The sequence below is a fragment of the Triplophysa dalaica genome, chromosome 5, assembly GCF_015846415.1.
Source record: "Triplophysa dalaica isolate WHDGS20190420 chromosome 5, ASM1584641v1, whole genome shotgun sequence".
In the NCBI taxonomy this organism is placed as follows: Eukaryota; Metazoa; Chordata; class Actinopteri; order Cypriniformes; family Nemacheilidae; genus Triplophysa; species Triplophysa dalaica.
The window spans coordinates 27,305,956-27,321,334 of record NC_079546.1 but is presented as its reverse complement, the minus strand read 5'-3'; the positions used below and the strand labels follow the sequence as shown (position 1 = coordinate 27,321,334).

General features: G+C 36.1%; 1 protein-coding gene across 2 annotated transcripts; it reads left to right on the top strand.

Annotated features, from left to right (window-relative positions):
* The first annotated feature begins 3,386 nt into the window (after positions 1-3,386).
* On the top strand, positions 3,387-9,596 carry LOC130420706 (uncharacterized). Of its 2 annotated transcripts, XM_056748204.1 has the most exons (6): positions 3,387-3,668; positions 4,053-5,058; positions 5,202-5,271; positions 8,754-8,783; positions 8,924-9,004; positions 9,102-9,596. In XM_056748204.1, exons 2-6 carry the CDS (start codon positions 4,723-4,725, stop codon positions 9,164-9,166), a joined length of 582 nt encoding a protein of 193 aa, XP_056604182.1. In that variant the 5' UTR covers positions 3,387-3,668; positions 4,053-4,722; the 3' UTR covers positions 9,167-9,596. The 2 variants fall into 2 exon arrangements, with proteins under 2 accessions (XP_056604182.1, XP_056604181.1); XM_056748203.1 differs by lacking the exons at positions 8,754-8,783; positions 8,924-9,004; positions 9,102-9,596 and adding exons at positions 5,782-5,950; positions 6,366-6,986.
* The last annotated feature ends 5,783 nt before the right edge of the window (positions 9,597-15,379 follow it).

Genomic DNA, 15,379 nt, shown 5'->3' with positions numbered 1-15,379 from the left:
TTTAAAAAAATAGCGTGTGTGCTGGTGCCTAGATCACATGTGTGCCCCTCAGAACTTGCATGCCATGTTGACTTGTGCAGTGCTAAATGTGATACACTGACTCAGTTTTATTCACATCTAAAAGTGCACATTAAAGAGGGACGAACAGTGACATGCCCCTTTAGGCAGTGTAATCAGTCATTTACTGTGTTATCTACATTTAACTCTCAGCTTTCCAGAAAACATAAACACTCAGCATTGGTGAACCTAGCTGAATCTATCTATGCCAGAGAACTTGTTACTGAAGCGGAAACCTTTCAAAATATTTCTCCCGATATGATAACAGATGAGTATACTGATGTAATTGGAAAAAGTGAGCATTTGGATTATACTCCAGAAGATATTCCCGAGGCATTATTTTATAAGATTCTTTCTCTGTTATATCTGAAATTACAGTCAAAGTAACTGATTCCCGCTTTGGTTATTCAAACTATCATTGAGGATATGCAGTCAGTTTATGATGTCAACCAGTAACATCTACTTTTCAAATTGAATGAGAAATTAATTAAACTTGGCGTTTCAAAGACTTCCATTAATAATGTCATTGACAGTCTAAGAGCAGATGATCTCTTACAAGCATGTAATAGCCACACACTAATACAGACCAGCGCAGGAAAACAGTGTTCAAAAACAGTTTTAATTATGCTGAACATGTCCCGATTTGACTTGGACATAATGAAGCTGGTAAGGAGTGTTTTCTTCAGTATATGTACAGCTGCTTTGTAATAATGAAAATTGTAAAAAGCGCAATATAAATAAAGTTGAGTTGAGTTGAGTTAAAGTATGTGCCTGTGAAACAGACAATTGAGGCACTTTTTCATTCCGAGTCTGTGAGGAAACAGTACAAGGAAATACAAAGCCATAACCAGTTGGATAATGTTATAGAAGATGTCTGGGATGGTGAAAACATCACAAAAAACTTTACCCGGACAGAGAGGTCCTCTTTAGGCTTGATACTTTCTCAAGACTCATTTGAACTTGTTAATCCTCTGGGGTCAGGAAGGAAAAAACACAAAATACTTGCAATGTATCTCACACTTGCAGACCTGTTGCCACATAACTGTTTAAGTATTGACCAAATGCAACTTGTGTTGTTGTGTAGAGAACAAGATTTCAAATATTTTGGTCAGAAATTGGTCATAGGTGTCAGGATCGGGGAACGAACCCGGGTCTCCGGCGTGACGAATCCCCGATTCCAATACTGAAACCCAATTGCAGGCAGACACAAAGGTGATGGTACGGGTAACAAAAGGTATTTATTATAACAATAACAAAACTAATACAAATAGGCAAAACAAAACCCACGAGGGGGAGAACAGATAAAGATAAAATAAAACAAGAACAAGAACTAACTAAACTACAAAATAAAACACTAGAAACACTTGGAACACTAAACTAAGACTTACTAGAGACAGGGGTAACTCGGAACAAGAAACGAGGAACAAGCAAAAAGCTGAGGACACTGGAGAACATCAAGCACACGAGGTAATACGTACACATGACAAACAATGAACCATCCTCCAGACAGAGAAACATGAGGACTCTTTATAGGGGAGAGAACTTAAGGGGGAACAGGTGCGGGGGATTAACACTCAAGGGAAAGCTAATCAACACAAACTAAGAAACAGGAGGGCAGGAACAGATGACGTAGACTTGAGAAACAAAGGATCCTGTATGATTCCACCTCAAGACCTAGAATTACCTAACAGGAAGAGGTGGAATCATGACAATAGGATGCTTAATGAAAGACCTTCAAGCCCTTGAGACCAATGGCATAGTTCTACCTGATGGACAGGTATGTAAAGGAATTTTACGAGTTATTGCAGGAGACAACCTGGGATTTGTGGGGGCAGTCGTGGCCTGTGGGGGCAGTCGTGGCCTAATGGTTAGGGAGTCGGACTCGTGACCAGAAGGTTGCCGGTTCGATCCTCAGGGACGGCGGGTAATGATTGAGGTGCCCTTGAGCAAGGCACCTAACCCCTTCTTGCTCCCCGGGCGCTGAAGTGATAGCTGCCCACTGCTCCGGGTGTATGTGTGTTCACCACTTGCGGTGCGTGTGTTCACTACTCTCTGGATGGGTTAAAAGCAGAGGTATATTTCGGATATGGGTCACCATATCTGACAAATAGGTCACTTTCACTTTCACCTTCATCACACACAACATCGTTGCATCAAGTACTTTTGTCGATACTGTGAAATTGAGAAAGATGTGTTTCATGCAGATCCTCTGACCACAGCCAACCCTCGGACCCCAGAGTCATACAACAAGCATATTCCGACAACAAGGAACATTCGGTTCATAGTGGGGGTATCAAATTTGACTCCTTCTTCAACTCCGTCTTTGTTTTATGTATGTCAGCCTGGGTTGCCCCCTTGTCTTGGGCATGATTTGTTCGAAGGAGTTGTTGCCTTAGATCTTGCATTGTGCAGTAACCATCTTGTCATTGTTGACAAACAGTTAACATACACTGAATTGAATAGAAGGATCGATCAGTTCAGATATTTAGGCAATGATGCAAATGATATACCGTGTGAGGTGAAGCGAGGAAGTGACAGACTGAGTGGCCATGCTGTACAAAACTGGTGCCTGCTGAGACTGTTACCTGTGTTGATTGGAGGTAAGATAACATGTCCTGCTGACAATGAGATCTGGCAACTGGTGTTACAGTTAAGAGAAATTGTGACATTGGTTTGTGCACCAGCAATTTCAACTAACCATATAGGGTACTTGAGAGTCCTTATTGATGAATATTTGCATTCCAGAAAACAAGCCTTTCCCCGTCAGCTTCTTAAACCTAAGCATCATTTCATGAGCCATTATCCGGAGCTCATTATTCAGTTTGGACCGCTTATCCGTCTGTGGACCTTGAGATTCGAAAGCAAACACACATACTTTAAACAATGCGCAAGAAAAATGCATAACTTTAAAAATGTGTGTTCAAGCCTTGCAGAGAGACATCAGCTTCTTCAAGCATACCTTAGTGCTGGTAATATCTTCCCACCAACAATTGTAGTAGAAAAAGCATCTAAATTTTTTCCACATGACTACAATGATGGTATTAGAGAATCAGTTGAAAATTATGGCTTTGGACCTGAAAATACTTTGATTGCTCATGAAGCAACCGTGAAAGGAACCAAATACAAAAAAACATGTTGTTTTTTATTAGTAAGGATGAAGATGGGCTTGATGTTGGTAAAATTGTGATGATACTGAATTATAAAAACTCTGCAGTCTACTTTCTCACTGAAAAGTACAAGGCTTTATGTCTGCATGATATAGGTGTTCACTGCATCACGCCAATCAGGAACTGTTACTACTGCATTAACCAGGAGGACCTACTGAATTATTACCCTCTACCTGAGGATTCAATTTGTGAGATTGCATTAATTGTTCTTCACCACTCCATTCCCTCTTTGTAGAGCAATGAAAACTCTGCTTGAAGACCTGAGGGGAATCATCCTCAGAACTTTGCCAACAATTTCCAAAGACACTCAACAGGCATTGATGGATAAGCTGCTAAACTCTGGACTTGAATCTACACAAGACCTTAAATATGTGACTCAAGAAGACATTGCTGACCTACACCCGTCCATTCAACTACGGAAGCTTCTGGAAGCCATTAAAAAAGGTAAAGTGAAGATCTCACTGTTAATATAAAAGAAAATCTTACTGTTTTAAAATATAGAGTTAATCCTTAAACAGTAGCCCTGACTGTCCTGTTTTACAGGATACTGTATCTTATGCTAATTTATGCTGTCATATGGGATTTTGTTTTCCTGTACTTTTAATCCTGCATATTTACCTGTTAGTCTTTGAACTGCTGGATACTGATGGTTCTAAATAGTTGTAAATGTACTTTATATTTTATTTATGCTGTGAGCTGCAATTAAAAGAAAATTCTAAGCACTTGATGTGTTATTTCACTTTCAAGTGAATCTTTTTTATTGTTATAGTGTTAATCACATATTGTTCAATCACACATGCAGTTTAACGTCTGCTTTTGCTATTTCAGAGACAGAGGTTGTCACTTTGGACCTAGAAATACTTCCTTCCGCTACACCAGCAGTCAGCACACCTTGAATTCTTCCTTGTTCTAGTCAATCAGGTCTGCTCTCAGTCTCAAATCAAGGATCTAGCAGCTCTGAAGATTGTACTCCATCCCCCCAAATAGAAAGAACATGGCCAGAGACTTTCCAAATTCAATGGACAACCATACCTGTGGATCTTAGGTCAGCGATGGCTGATGGCAAGAGACCTTCACTGTCAGCACGGAGACAAATGGTCAGAGTTTTGGCAGATGAGATGAGGAAATACGAACTAAATCCCAAGCGCTCACAGTCTGTCACTGTCTGCCAAAATATCATCCGCCAATATCCTAAGAGTTTTGCTGATGTCATTGACAATGGTCAGGTACTAGGAAATGGTTATTCCTCACTGTTAATTCAACTTAAAAACAGAATTGAAAATCTGAATCGCACAACAAGCTTTTGCCAGCACCGTTCCTCTGGTGATAGACTAAAGAGAGGGCCTACCCTACCGATACCTATGGCTGCACCAGATTCCAGCCTGACCTCCCACCACAGGAGACAGATGAAACAGTCGAGCAGAAACGTCAGCGGCTGGATGAGATATACCATCGAGAAGGAGTTAATGGAGTTGAAAGAGTCGAGGTTAAACAACTCATGGAAACAACCTTTTGCCTACAGCGTCGGCAAATAAATGTGTTACCAGCGCCATCCATCACCGATTTAAGAGACCAGTGGCAATATCTTTTCACGCAGAAAGGGCTTTATGCTCATTTTGAGCTTCTTACAGAGGTCAACATTTTACGTGCGCTTGAGATGTCCATGGAGGAGTGTGGAAGAATCATTGCAGAGTTCTTCAGCAACAAACCCAGCAACGCTGACGTCAGGGCAGTCCTTTCACGGCGCTCAGACATCGAGCTGTTCTTTTTCGTCATTCAACTTCTGATGGCTCATTTTTCAGAGACCCAGGAAGGGCTGATCCTTTTTGCCAATGTAAGTTACTTTGTTTATTTTCTATCATGTTGTGATAGTTCTGACAATCAAAATAGAAAATTATTATTGTAGTGTAAAAGGAAATTATAATTGTTACTGTATTTCATCTTTCTTATCTTTTCACTATTGTGACTGTGTCATAGGCATCTTCCACTCCAGCTGATGTCGAAAGGACACATGCACTACCTGCAACGCCCCGACTAATACTCCTTGGTATGTATAGTCTGTTCTTTTATGATTACATAAAAAGTGTACTTTTTTTCAACACTAAGCTGAAAAGAAAATAATTATCCTGTTATAATTTACCCACACTGGTATTGTTCCAAGCCTGTATAACTTTATGTCTTTGGAACTCAAATGAATATATGAAAAAAAATCTCATTCTTATCCATCTATTGAAAGTCATTTCATCATTTTAGTTTAATGCTGCCATTTATTCGCATATAAAGAATCACCACGGCACATACTGTACATAGAGCAGATGCGCTTAAACATGCTTAACATGTGAAAACCATTGAGATATATACTTGTCTGTCCGGCTAGCAGGTTTGAAGGCCTATTTACCATGGATTCGAAAATTAATAGTTTTTATGGCTTTGAAGGTGACTAATTGTTGAGTACATTTTCATTTGAATGCACTAACCCTTCAACAATATTTAGAATAGAAAATTAAATTTTGTAACTGCAAAAAAAAAAAAAATTATGTGTTGGTTGAAAAACCAGGAATCTGCATTCAACAATGGATGATCAGTTTTGAGGGCCAAATAATTTGTGCGGGTATCCAGCCAAGTTTTCTTTCTGGGCTTGCTGCTGTTTTTGCTATTTTCTACACTCTCAACGTTTTCAACGAGTACCAAGCTGAAGCGGCATGCACGCTGGAATTCATCCAGAGGTTAGATTCTTAATTCAGTTCAATTAAACATTTCAACCTACCACTTTCTCTAAACCACGTTTATAAAACAAAGTCTATTTGCACAACTTTGTTATGTAAACATTTTTTTAAACATTTTTTTTGTGTCATTTGTTTTGTGTTAGTTTGCTAAATTTTTTGTTACTATCAATCAAATCAGCCCAACTGCAGTTGATTTTACTTGGAATGCACTGAAACATGAATTTGATCAATCAGAGTTATCTGTTTTGGGATTTACATGTGATTAACTCCTAAAAAGATGTTAAAGTGCAACATTATCTACACTTAAGATAAAAGGGTAGTTTTTATAATTTAAGAATTGAGTTCTGTATTTACATAATCTGAGTGAGTATCCTTTTTTACCCATACTAAAGATGAATGTTAACATTTTTTATAGGCGGTTCATTGGGATTAATCCCGAAAAAGGCACCAAGGGTGGACGAGTCCTCTCGAAGCGGACAGGAAAGGTCCCCCAGAAAAAGAAAACAGTCAACACCCGTGTTGCCAGTTTACTCAAGAAACTGGTGGACTTTGAGTGGGACTTTATATAAGTTAACCCATCCATTACACAACACACATTCCATGCAAACACAAACATGATGTGTGCTAGTTGCACAATTTTTTCAGGCGTTCAGTTTTGCAGAACAAAAACCTTTAATTCTTAGTCACTTTAAGTCCTTTGTTTAGCTTTTTTACACGTTCTACATATTTTGAGAATATTTTGTGGTTCTTTGTGTTCAATGATGTTCCTTTCAGGTGTTGATAAAAGGTGCCACTATTCTGTATTTTATAAAGGTACATTTATTTGACGATTAATTTATTTTACCACAGCCCCTACTTTTGAGAATATTTGGTTATTTGTGTTTGCTGTTTACAATAACTGCACTTATTTGCTGCACAAATATTTAATTTTATTTAAATGGCTGCATTTTTTTGTAACTTTTGTTTTAAATGTGTTTCAAGGTTTTAAGATTTTTTTAAATAATAAAGATGCATGTTTTGAAGTGAAGATGCATTATTTGTGTTTTCTTTAATGTTTTAATGGACAAAAGTATATACTGTACAAAACAGCAGGACTGCTAAAGGGATTATAGATAGTATCAAAAGTAAAAATAAATTATTTGTAGCCTTTTAAGAACCACTTGAGAATAAACATTAATCAACTGTTAATGCTTTTGACAGTATTTTACTGTTAATGTAGAAAATAACAGCTTTATGCCGTTTTTGAAAAAGCGGTAACCACCTGTTAATTTCAGCAACAGTAAGAGACCGTTAATTAACAGTATTATAATGGCAACTGTGCTGCCAGTTACTTACTGTTTTTTTACGGTGAAATTTTTAACAGTGTGACGTTGACACTAAAAGGGTCTTTGGTTTACTTCATTATTTGTAAAAAACATCTGCAAACTTAATAACAAATAATTGAATAACAGAATAACAGAATTATATTAGTGAATGTTTAAAACGGGGTCCCATATTAGATAAAAAGATAATATTCGTAACACAATTATACTTATCTGTGTGAGGCGACAAATATATCCCAAATAAACACTTAAAGCTTGAAAATAGTTTGTGGTCTTCTGCATGATCGCGGTGGTCTTAATGTTTCATTCAAATCATTTAATGTGTTATTTAATCCACAACGTTTTCCATTAACATTTATTTATCAATGCAATCTGAGGTTTTTCATACAATTTTGACTTTAACAAAAAGCTTTAAGATAATTTAATTTTCACAGGAAATTCCTTCTGATGTGGTGTTTGAATTTTAAACATTTCCACAAACGCTTTATTTTTGTCTGTAAAGATTTTTTACTATTGTTGAATTGTTTTGTTGTAAGAAAAAATGTGTATTCATCAAACAACATCACAACTCGAAGTTTGCTTATTTTAAAACAGCATTTGAATGGAAAATGTGAAACAACACATTTAATTTGAAATAAAAGTGTATCTGTTGACACCGTGTCCACACCGGATGTGGCGCGATGTGACAAGTGTCAATAACACAAATTAGAACTCATCGTGGATGAGTTTTGTACTATGCACCGAACCTTTTATATTAGACATTACCATTGTTGAGATTCATAAGTTGAAATTTGATATCTCTTGTGATTAAATAATATAAAACTTTTTTTGTACATAACGGTTATCAGCAACATCGGTGCTTGAAGCTTTTGACACAGTGCTCTACTTCGTCATCTGGTGGTCAATAAAAAATCCTTCACCGACTGTGTCAAAGATGTTTTGAACATAGAAATGTTATTATAAGCTTTATTTGTATATCTAATATATAATTTAATAACATACAGCATTAGAACTCAAAGTAACAACGAAAAATAAGCACATCCAGTTCTTAACATGAGTATTATGAATAATAATTTAATATATAGGAGGCACGGTGGCTTAGTAGTTAGCACGTTCGTATCACACCTCCAGGGTTGGGGTTCGATTCCCGCCTCCGACGTGTGCGCGTGCGTGCGTGCCACCACAGCTCAAGTACAAAAGCTTGTGTAAATTTACATGCGTCCTCTACTTATACTTTTACGTTTTAACTGTGGTTTACTTCCCACCGCTGCCTCGATTTCAACATGACTTGAGGCAAATACTTTCCAGTGTATCTAACCTGTAACATGCTTCCTGTTATACATGTTGTGTGAAATATTCCCGCACCGGAGCTCTTTTTAAACTGCAGGCTTATTAAAATAATGGGCAGGAAACTATAGAGATCTGTGTGTGTGTGTGTTTTCACATTATGGCTTATCTTAACTAAACTATGTTTTTTACAGCATCAACTACAACATCAATATTAATAAGAGGTATGAAGTGTTGATTGTGATCCATGTGTCCTGTTACATAAGTACATGAGTGAAACTCTCACTGAACTCATCTTGTGTTTGTTTCTCATGTGTAGTGTTTGAGAGTTTGATGGATTTAATGGTGTTCTTGTGTCTTCTAGTGATTCTAGTGATTGTTGAGGTGTCAGTGTTTGCTGCTCCTACTGTCATTCTTCTTCAGATCATCTGTGCAGGAAGAGCGCGTGAGTTTTCATCATCATCATCATTCACATTCACCTGAAACAATCCAGAAAACAAACAGCAGAACTTCATCACTTTTATTGACTTTTATCTTCTCAGAAAACAGAAGAAGGACTCAGAACGCTCATCCAGAAGACACAGTGATGTCAGCAGTTTGGGAATAAAATCTCAAGGGCACCTCAGTCGTTACCCGTCAGCCCTAAGAATTGAACCTGCAACCTTCTGGTCACAAGTCAGACTCTCTAAACATTAAACCACAACTGTCTATAATATCTTCTTTTCTATATTAATGTGATAGTTCATCCCCAAATGAAACATCTTTCATCATTTACTCACATTCAATAACCTGTATATTTTTCCTTTCTACACAAAAGAAGATATTTTGAAGAATGTGGGGAAGTAAACAGTTCTGGGTCACCATTGACTATAGTAATCTTTTGTTTGGTTAAACACATTCTTCCAAATTCTTTCTTTGTGTTCAGCAGAACAAAGTATTTTACACAGATTTGAAACATCTTGAGGGCGAGTAAATGATGACAGAATGTTCCTTCTTTCATGAACTATTACTTTAAATATGTCAACAGAGTCTGACGGTTTGTGTAACTGCATGTGTGTTATTGCATTTTTGTAACGTAGTTAAATTGTGTGTTGATTTATATCTGGCTTTTGATTTTGCATAATAGCTGAATAAAATGTCTGATAATGATCTCTGTCACGGACTCAGATGCTCTGTTAGCCACGCCCCCAGCACCAGACCTCACCGCACACTTCAACATACTATGATGACACACAAACTGTTCCTCATTCACTCATTTCCAGACTCAATAGCTGTGTCCCAATTCATAGTAAACAGTGCACAGTAAACACGGCTCTGTAAACTCTTATGGGGATTTATTAACTTTGTGGAGACTTCCAGAAAGCCTACAAACGTATATTAAAGACAAACAATGTGGAAATAATATTTAACTGAATATTAAAGACAAACAATGTGGAACGAATATTTAACAGAAGATAAATAAATACACAAATACTTTAAGAGAACAGATGTATATAAACAACAGAATTACACTTTACTGCAGCGGCTTTTGACAATGTTGTGTTTCCAAAGAACATCTCAACTCACGCTTCATTGATTTAACCTCGAGTAGATGCAGACACATGCTGAATGAGCACTTTACAGCAATAACAACAGCTTTAAACAACGCTTCAAGTGCAGAAATACATAAGAAACTTCATTTACACGCAGCTCATCTGAAGAGAAAGAGTCAGAGACTCACAAGCGTCTGTCTGCTCCCGCTCAGTGTTTGAGCTGCCCATCACATCCACCAATGATAAATAAACAACAATAATACATAAAACTATTTATAATTACACATAGGATAAGATGTATACCATATTTATCAATCATGGAGGCTTGTTAAACAACTGAAATTGTATTGTAGTTTTGCATTTTCTGTTGTTTCACATCACGTACCACTAGTTGTATAACCACAGTTTGAGGAGACGTGTGAAACCTTGAAGCAAATAAAATTGTAATCTACAGTGATCAGACACACACAGACATCAAGAATATGTGTCTGAATCTCAACAGTGGTGACAATCAACAGACTAATTCAGATTAACAGATCAACTGCAACACAGGCTGGTATTCATGGATGAGTTTTGTTCTATGATGTTACCCAGCATGCATTGCATTATGAAGTTTTCTTTAGTTTGATTGTCACCATTGTTGAGATTCATACACTGATTCTACATGTCTGTGTGATTCTAAACAGTGGTTTGTGATGCTGTACAATTAAAGTAAATGCAGGACCAGTATTGCTGATATTGATACCAATACTTTTAGAAGAATTCACCTGAATTTACATTTACTTTCCTCTGGATGTAATGTCATCATTTATCAGATGAATTCAACATTAATTTGCTAAATCTCAATACATTTTCATGAACACTAAAATATTTTGTGATTTGTACTCTTAATGTGCCTATAGGCTGTAATCATGCAGATGTTTAAACACGGGATATGATTTAAACCAAATAAATACATTCATTTATTAATTTATTCTTGTAATATAATTTGCAATCATGAATTTAACAGATTAACAGAACAACTGAAAACCGACATTTCATAATGAACAACCGTTGGTCTGATGAATGTTTGGAGACTTATCATTTTGACTGAGGTCAGTCAGAGTTTCATAACTATACACAGTCTGGCTGTATGTGTTTGTTAGTCTATGAGCACTGACTGTGTACTTCTGACTGTGTACGGCAGGGGTCTTCAACTACTTTTCTTTGAGGACCAGATTCCAAAAGTATAAATAGGATGCGGGCCAGTTTCCATTTCATAATTTCTTTTCTTTTGTATTTCCGTTATTTATTTCATTTGTTCCATTTACACTGGTTTTGTTGCTTTAACTTACAGGTCATATATTAAAGTATGCACACAAATATTGCATCCAGTATATAACTATTCATGATATTTAATCAAAGGGAAAGTGTCTTCATTTACTGAATGAAATTGCTGTAAATTTACTCACCCACAGTCCCCCGATACTTCCAAGATATGTGTGGTATTGTTTTTTATGAAGATATTGAATTAATGGAAGTTAATTAAATTAAAAAATGCTCATAAATTCAGCACAAAAAAAATTGTGTTGTACCCATAAATAGTCAATGCAAAGCACCTCATGAATGCTTATTCGTATTTAATAAGTCCGGCATCCAACCCCCTTGTTAAGTCTGACGTCACGCACCATTATGGACGTGTAATGTTTCTGGTTCAACCGCTATCTGATGTCATAGAAAAAAAAATAATAATAATGTAAACCCTGATCACATCCTTTATCTCCGTAATAAAATCACAAATGGCCATACATGAGATTCACTGAGATTTCCATATTAATAATCGTTATAATTATGATAATAATTATATTAAAGGCAAAGAAGATCTCTGCAACATTTATATGTTTACAGCATTCAGACTGATCGTGAACACCTCATTAAAATCACATCATTAATTGACGTTTCCTTCATCTGATATCAAATTTAAAGACATCATTGTTAAAGACGAATGTTTCGTCATTCAAGTTTTGTTATGAACTTAGTTAGAATCGATAAAGAGGACATTTAGAGAAACGTTTGTGCGAGAGTTTATTGTGTGTATTTCCAAACTTTGACATTTGATGATTATGCACAGTAAGGAAAATATATTTAGCTTTTTTATTTACAATGTGTATAATTTATTGCATTTCTGTCAATAGATCCTCCATAAAACCCAATATTGTTCTGTTTATATTTCCGTTTTCAAGAAAATGATTTATTGTTTCTTACAACAAATGGCACTGATTTAAATGACAAACAAATGCAAAATATTACACATGGTATTGTCAATCAACCTCTGTTGTAAAGTTGTTTTATTTATGTATATTTTTTGTTGGCACAATTATATTGTGAACCATCATAAATTCAAAAATTTAACATTCAGATACAAAGCTTTACACATTGTTCACACTGACCAGAGAACAGCAGCACTAGAATGTTTTTTTTTCCATTGCTGATGGCTTTACAGAAGCTGAAATGATGAAAATATCTCAGTGAATCATAACAAACACTTTAAAATGAATAAAGTGACTCAAAGTGAAGAAACTCTTTTGTATTATATGATGAAAACTCAAGTTTACCTGTGTGACCGGGCCAGAGGGGAGGTTATTGATTCAATCCTTCATAGAACCTCACGCTACCACAATTTCCTCACAATAATATAACATACAAATAGTCATTTAAACAGTCACCACTTCACACATACCACACATTGGCCCACTAGACAAACATGTCAAGGACAAAAGGAACTCCAGCATGAAAACCCCAGAAAAATAATAAATATACAAAATAATAAACAAAAACGAAAGAATCTCAATCGAGTTTCAGTAACTTCAAACCAACCTCCACAAAGTAAAACATAAAAGAAAAAAATGATTCATAAATGAAAACCCTCCCAACAAGTAATATCTAGGAACACGATGGAAGATGGAAAACCAGAGGAAATTGAATCTGTAGTAATCATGTGCGATATAATAACCGCAAATAATATATAAATAAAAACGACCAAACTATATATATATTCCAAATAAAAAAAAATACAATTTTAAAACAACACAATATAATCCACATTCACACAAAACTACAAATGAATGCCCGTAACTACACAAGTAACCGTCCACAGTCACAGAGAAAGAAACACATTTGTGTTAAAAGCCTCCTCAGAGGACTCTTACGTTGAAATCGTTGCTATGGTAACAGTTGGGCTCTATCCGGTAGTCAGTGTTGCTGTAGCGGATCTATTGTACTGCGGCAGTCGGCTGGGGCAGAAGTTTATAGTTCATATTTAAGTTTATATTTTGATTATCTGATGGTTTTGCACAAGTGATTATTCTGAAGGTATTAATCATTGAAGAAGAAGTAAGTCAATTTATTATTATGTCTTCTTGGTGATGTTATATTATTTACTTTCGTTTCGCATGGTCATGTGCTGATCGGTTTATATATATTTCTCTCTTTCGGGAATATAATTGAAAGTGTTGTTAATTCAGTTCATTATACAGATGTTTACAGTGAATAATATTGATATTACAGATAAATACTGTAATGGTTGCGTTCTGTTATATATTCTGTTCATTATGTATAACTCGCATGTTATTTATGATAAATGTGAAACTATAGCTTCAGTGCATTAAACTGTAAGATATTGTTACTCAGATAATCTTTTGATAACTCCTGATAATAGAACTGTGCACATAACAGTATCATTTATTACAACTGCACTGATTTAAATGTGGACACATTATTAAGACCCAGTTAGTTTATTCATTATTTATTGTACTTTTATTCATGGACTAAATGGAGACCTCTGCCTGTGAGGATACAGTTTGATTGTTGATATCTCTGACATTCATCTGACTTCAATACACCACATAACACCCACAAACCTGTCTCTTCATTATTTGTGCTCTGACCGGCACCCAGTGGGGTTTACTCAACTTCATGACATCAAATCCTAACCTCTGTAACAACATTTCTCCACACACACACACACACACACACACACACCTGTACACAGATTTTATTTTTGCTCATTTTATGATCAGCAGTGTTTATGGATTTTTGCAAATAAAATCTCAATGTTGTACCTTTTGCAGTGCTGTTTAGTGTGTCATGTTTAGATGTCTTTCCACTCTACATCACAGCATGGAGCCTCCACTTTGCATTCTACCAACAGCCTAACAATATGGCTTGCCCTTGGTGTCAAAGGTTATGGTATGATGAATGAATAAATACAAACATTACTTCTTCCTCTTAAACAACCTAAACTAATTCTGCTTGCAGACCTGTAAATTTGTAGATGATATGTTTTATTTAAGAAACATTGTTTTGTACTGTACACGCACCCACTTGAAGACACATGCATTTGCATTTCAATTGTGAGCACAATTTTTGTTTCGTGTAATTGTACAGATTATAGGGTATACATGTGAGCTTATCTTTAATATTTAATATAAGATAATGTAATAATAATATGGAATTTAACATGAGTAAAATTATCTTATTGGTTTCACATGTGTGTCACACGTGATCCCATGGGTTTCACATAGGAATATGCTTGGGTTTCACATGGTAATGCACATGTGTCATATATGATTTTATGGGTTTCACATGGTAATTTATATGAGTGATCACATGTAATTCCATGGGTTTCACATCAGAATACACATGTGTCCTATGTGATCTTATGGGTTTCACAAATGAATGTGCATGTGTTTCGCATGTGATCCCATGGGTTTCACATGGATTTCACACAACTTTCACACAAAATCTGTTCCAAAAACACATATTTCCCATGTGCATTTCACAAGGGATTTTAACATGTTTCCACACATGAAATTTCACATGTGAAACTCATGTGACTTTTCCGTAAGGGCAGGGCCCCCCTTATACTAAATGTGTTAACAGAGCTTCACTGACAAAACATTTTTTGGACATAAATCAAATACTTAAACTGTGGACCAGCTTAATAAAATACTTCAACTTTGTACCAACTTTAAAATAATACTGTAACTGCAAATTTTAATACTTTTTCTGTAGTTTGGTTTTATTGCTCCCACACACACACGAAAATGGCTTAGTTTTGCGGACGAGGAGGTCAAACACATCAGCGACAACCCCAAAGGTGTATAAATATATAACTAGAGCAGTTGAGGTACAGCAGGCAGCAGCAGTGCCAGTGACATTTGTCAGGTTTTAAAGAACACTCTGGAATTCTTCCCCAATTTGCATGTGTACTGTACGTCCTTCCAACTATTCCAGCATCCCTGGCTTCT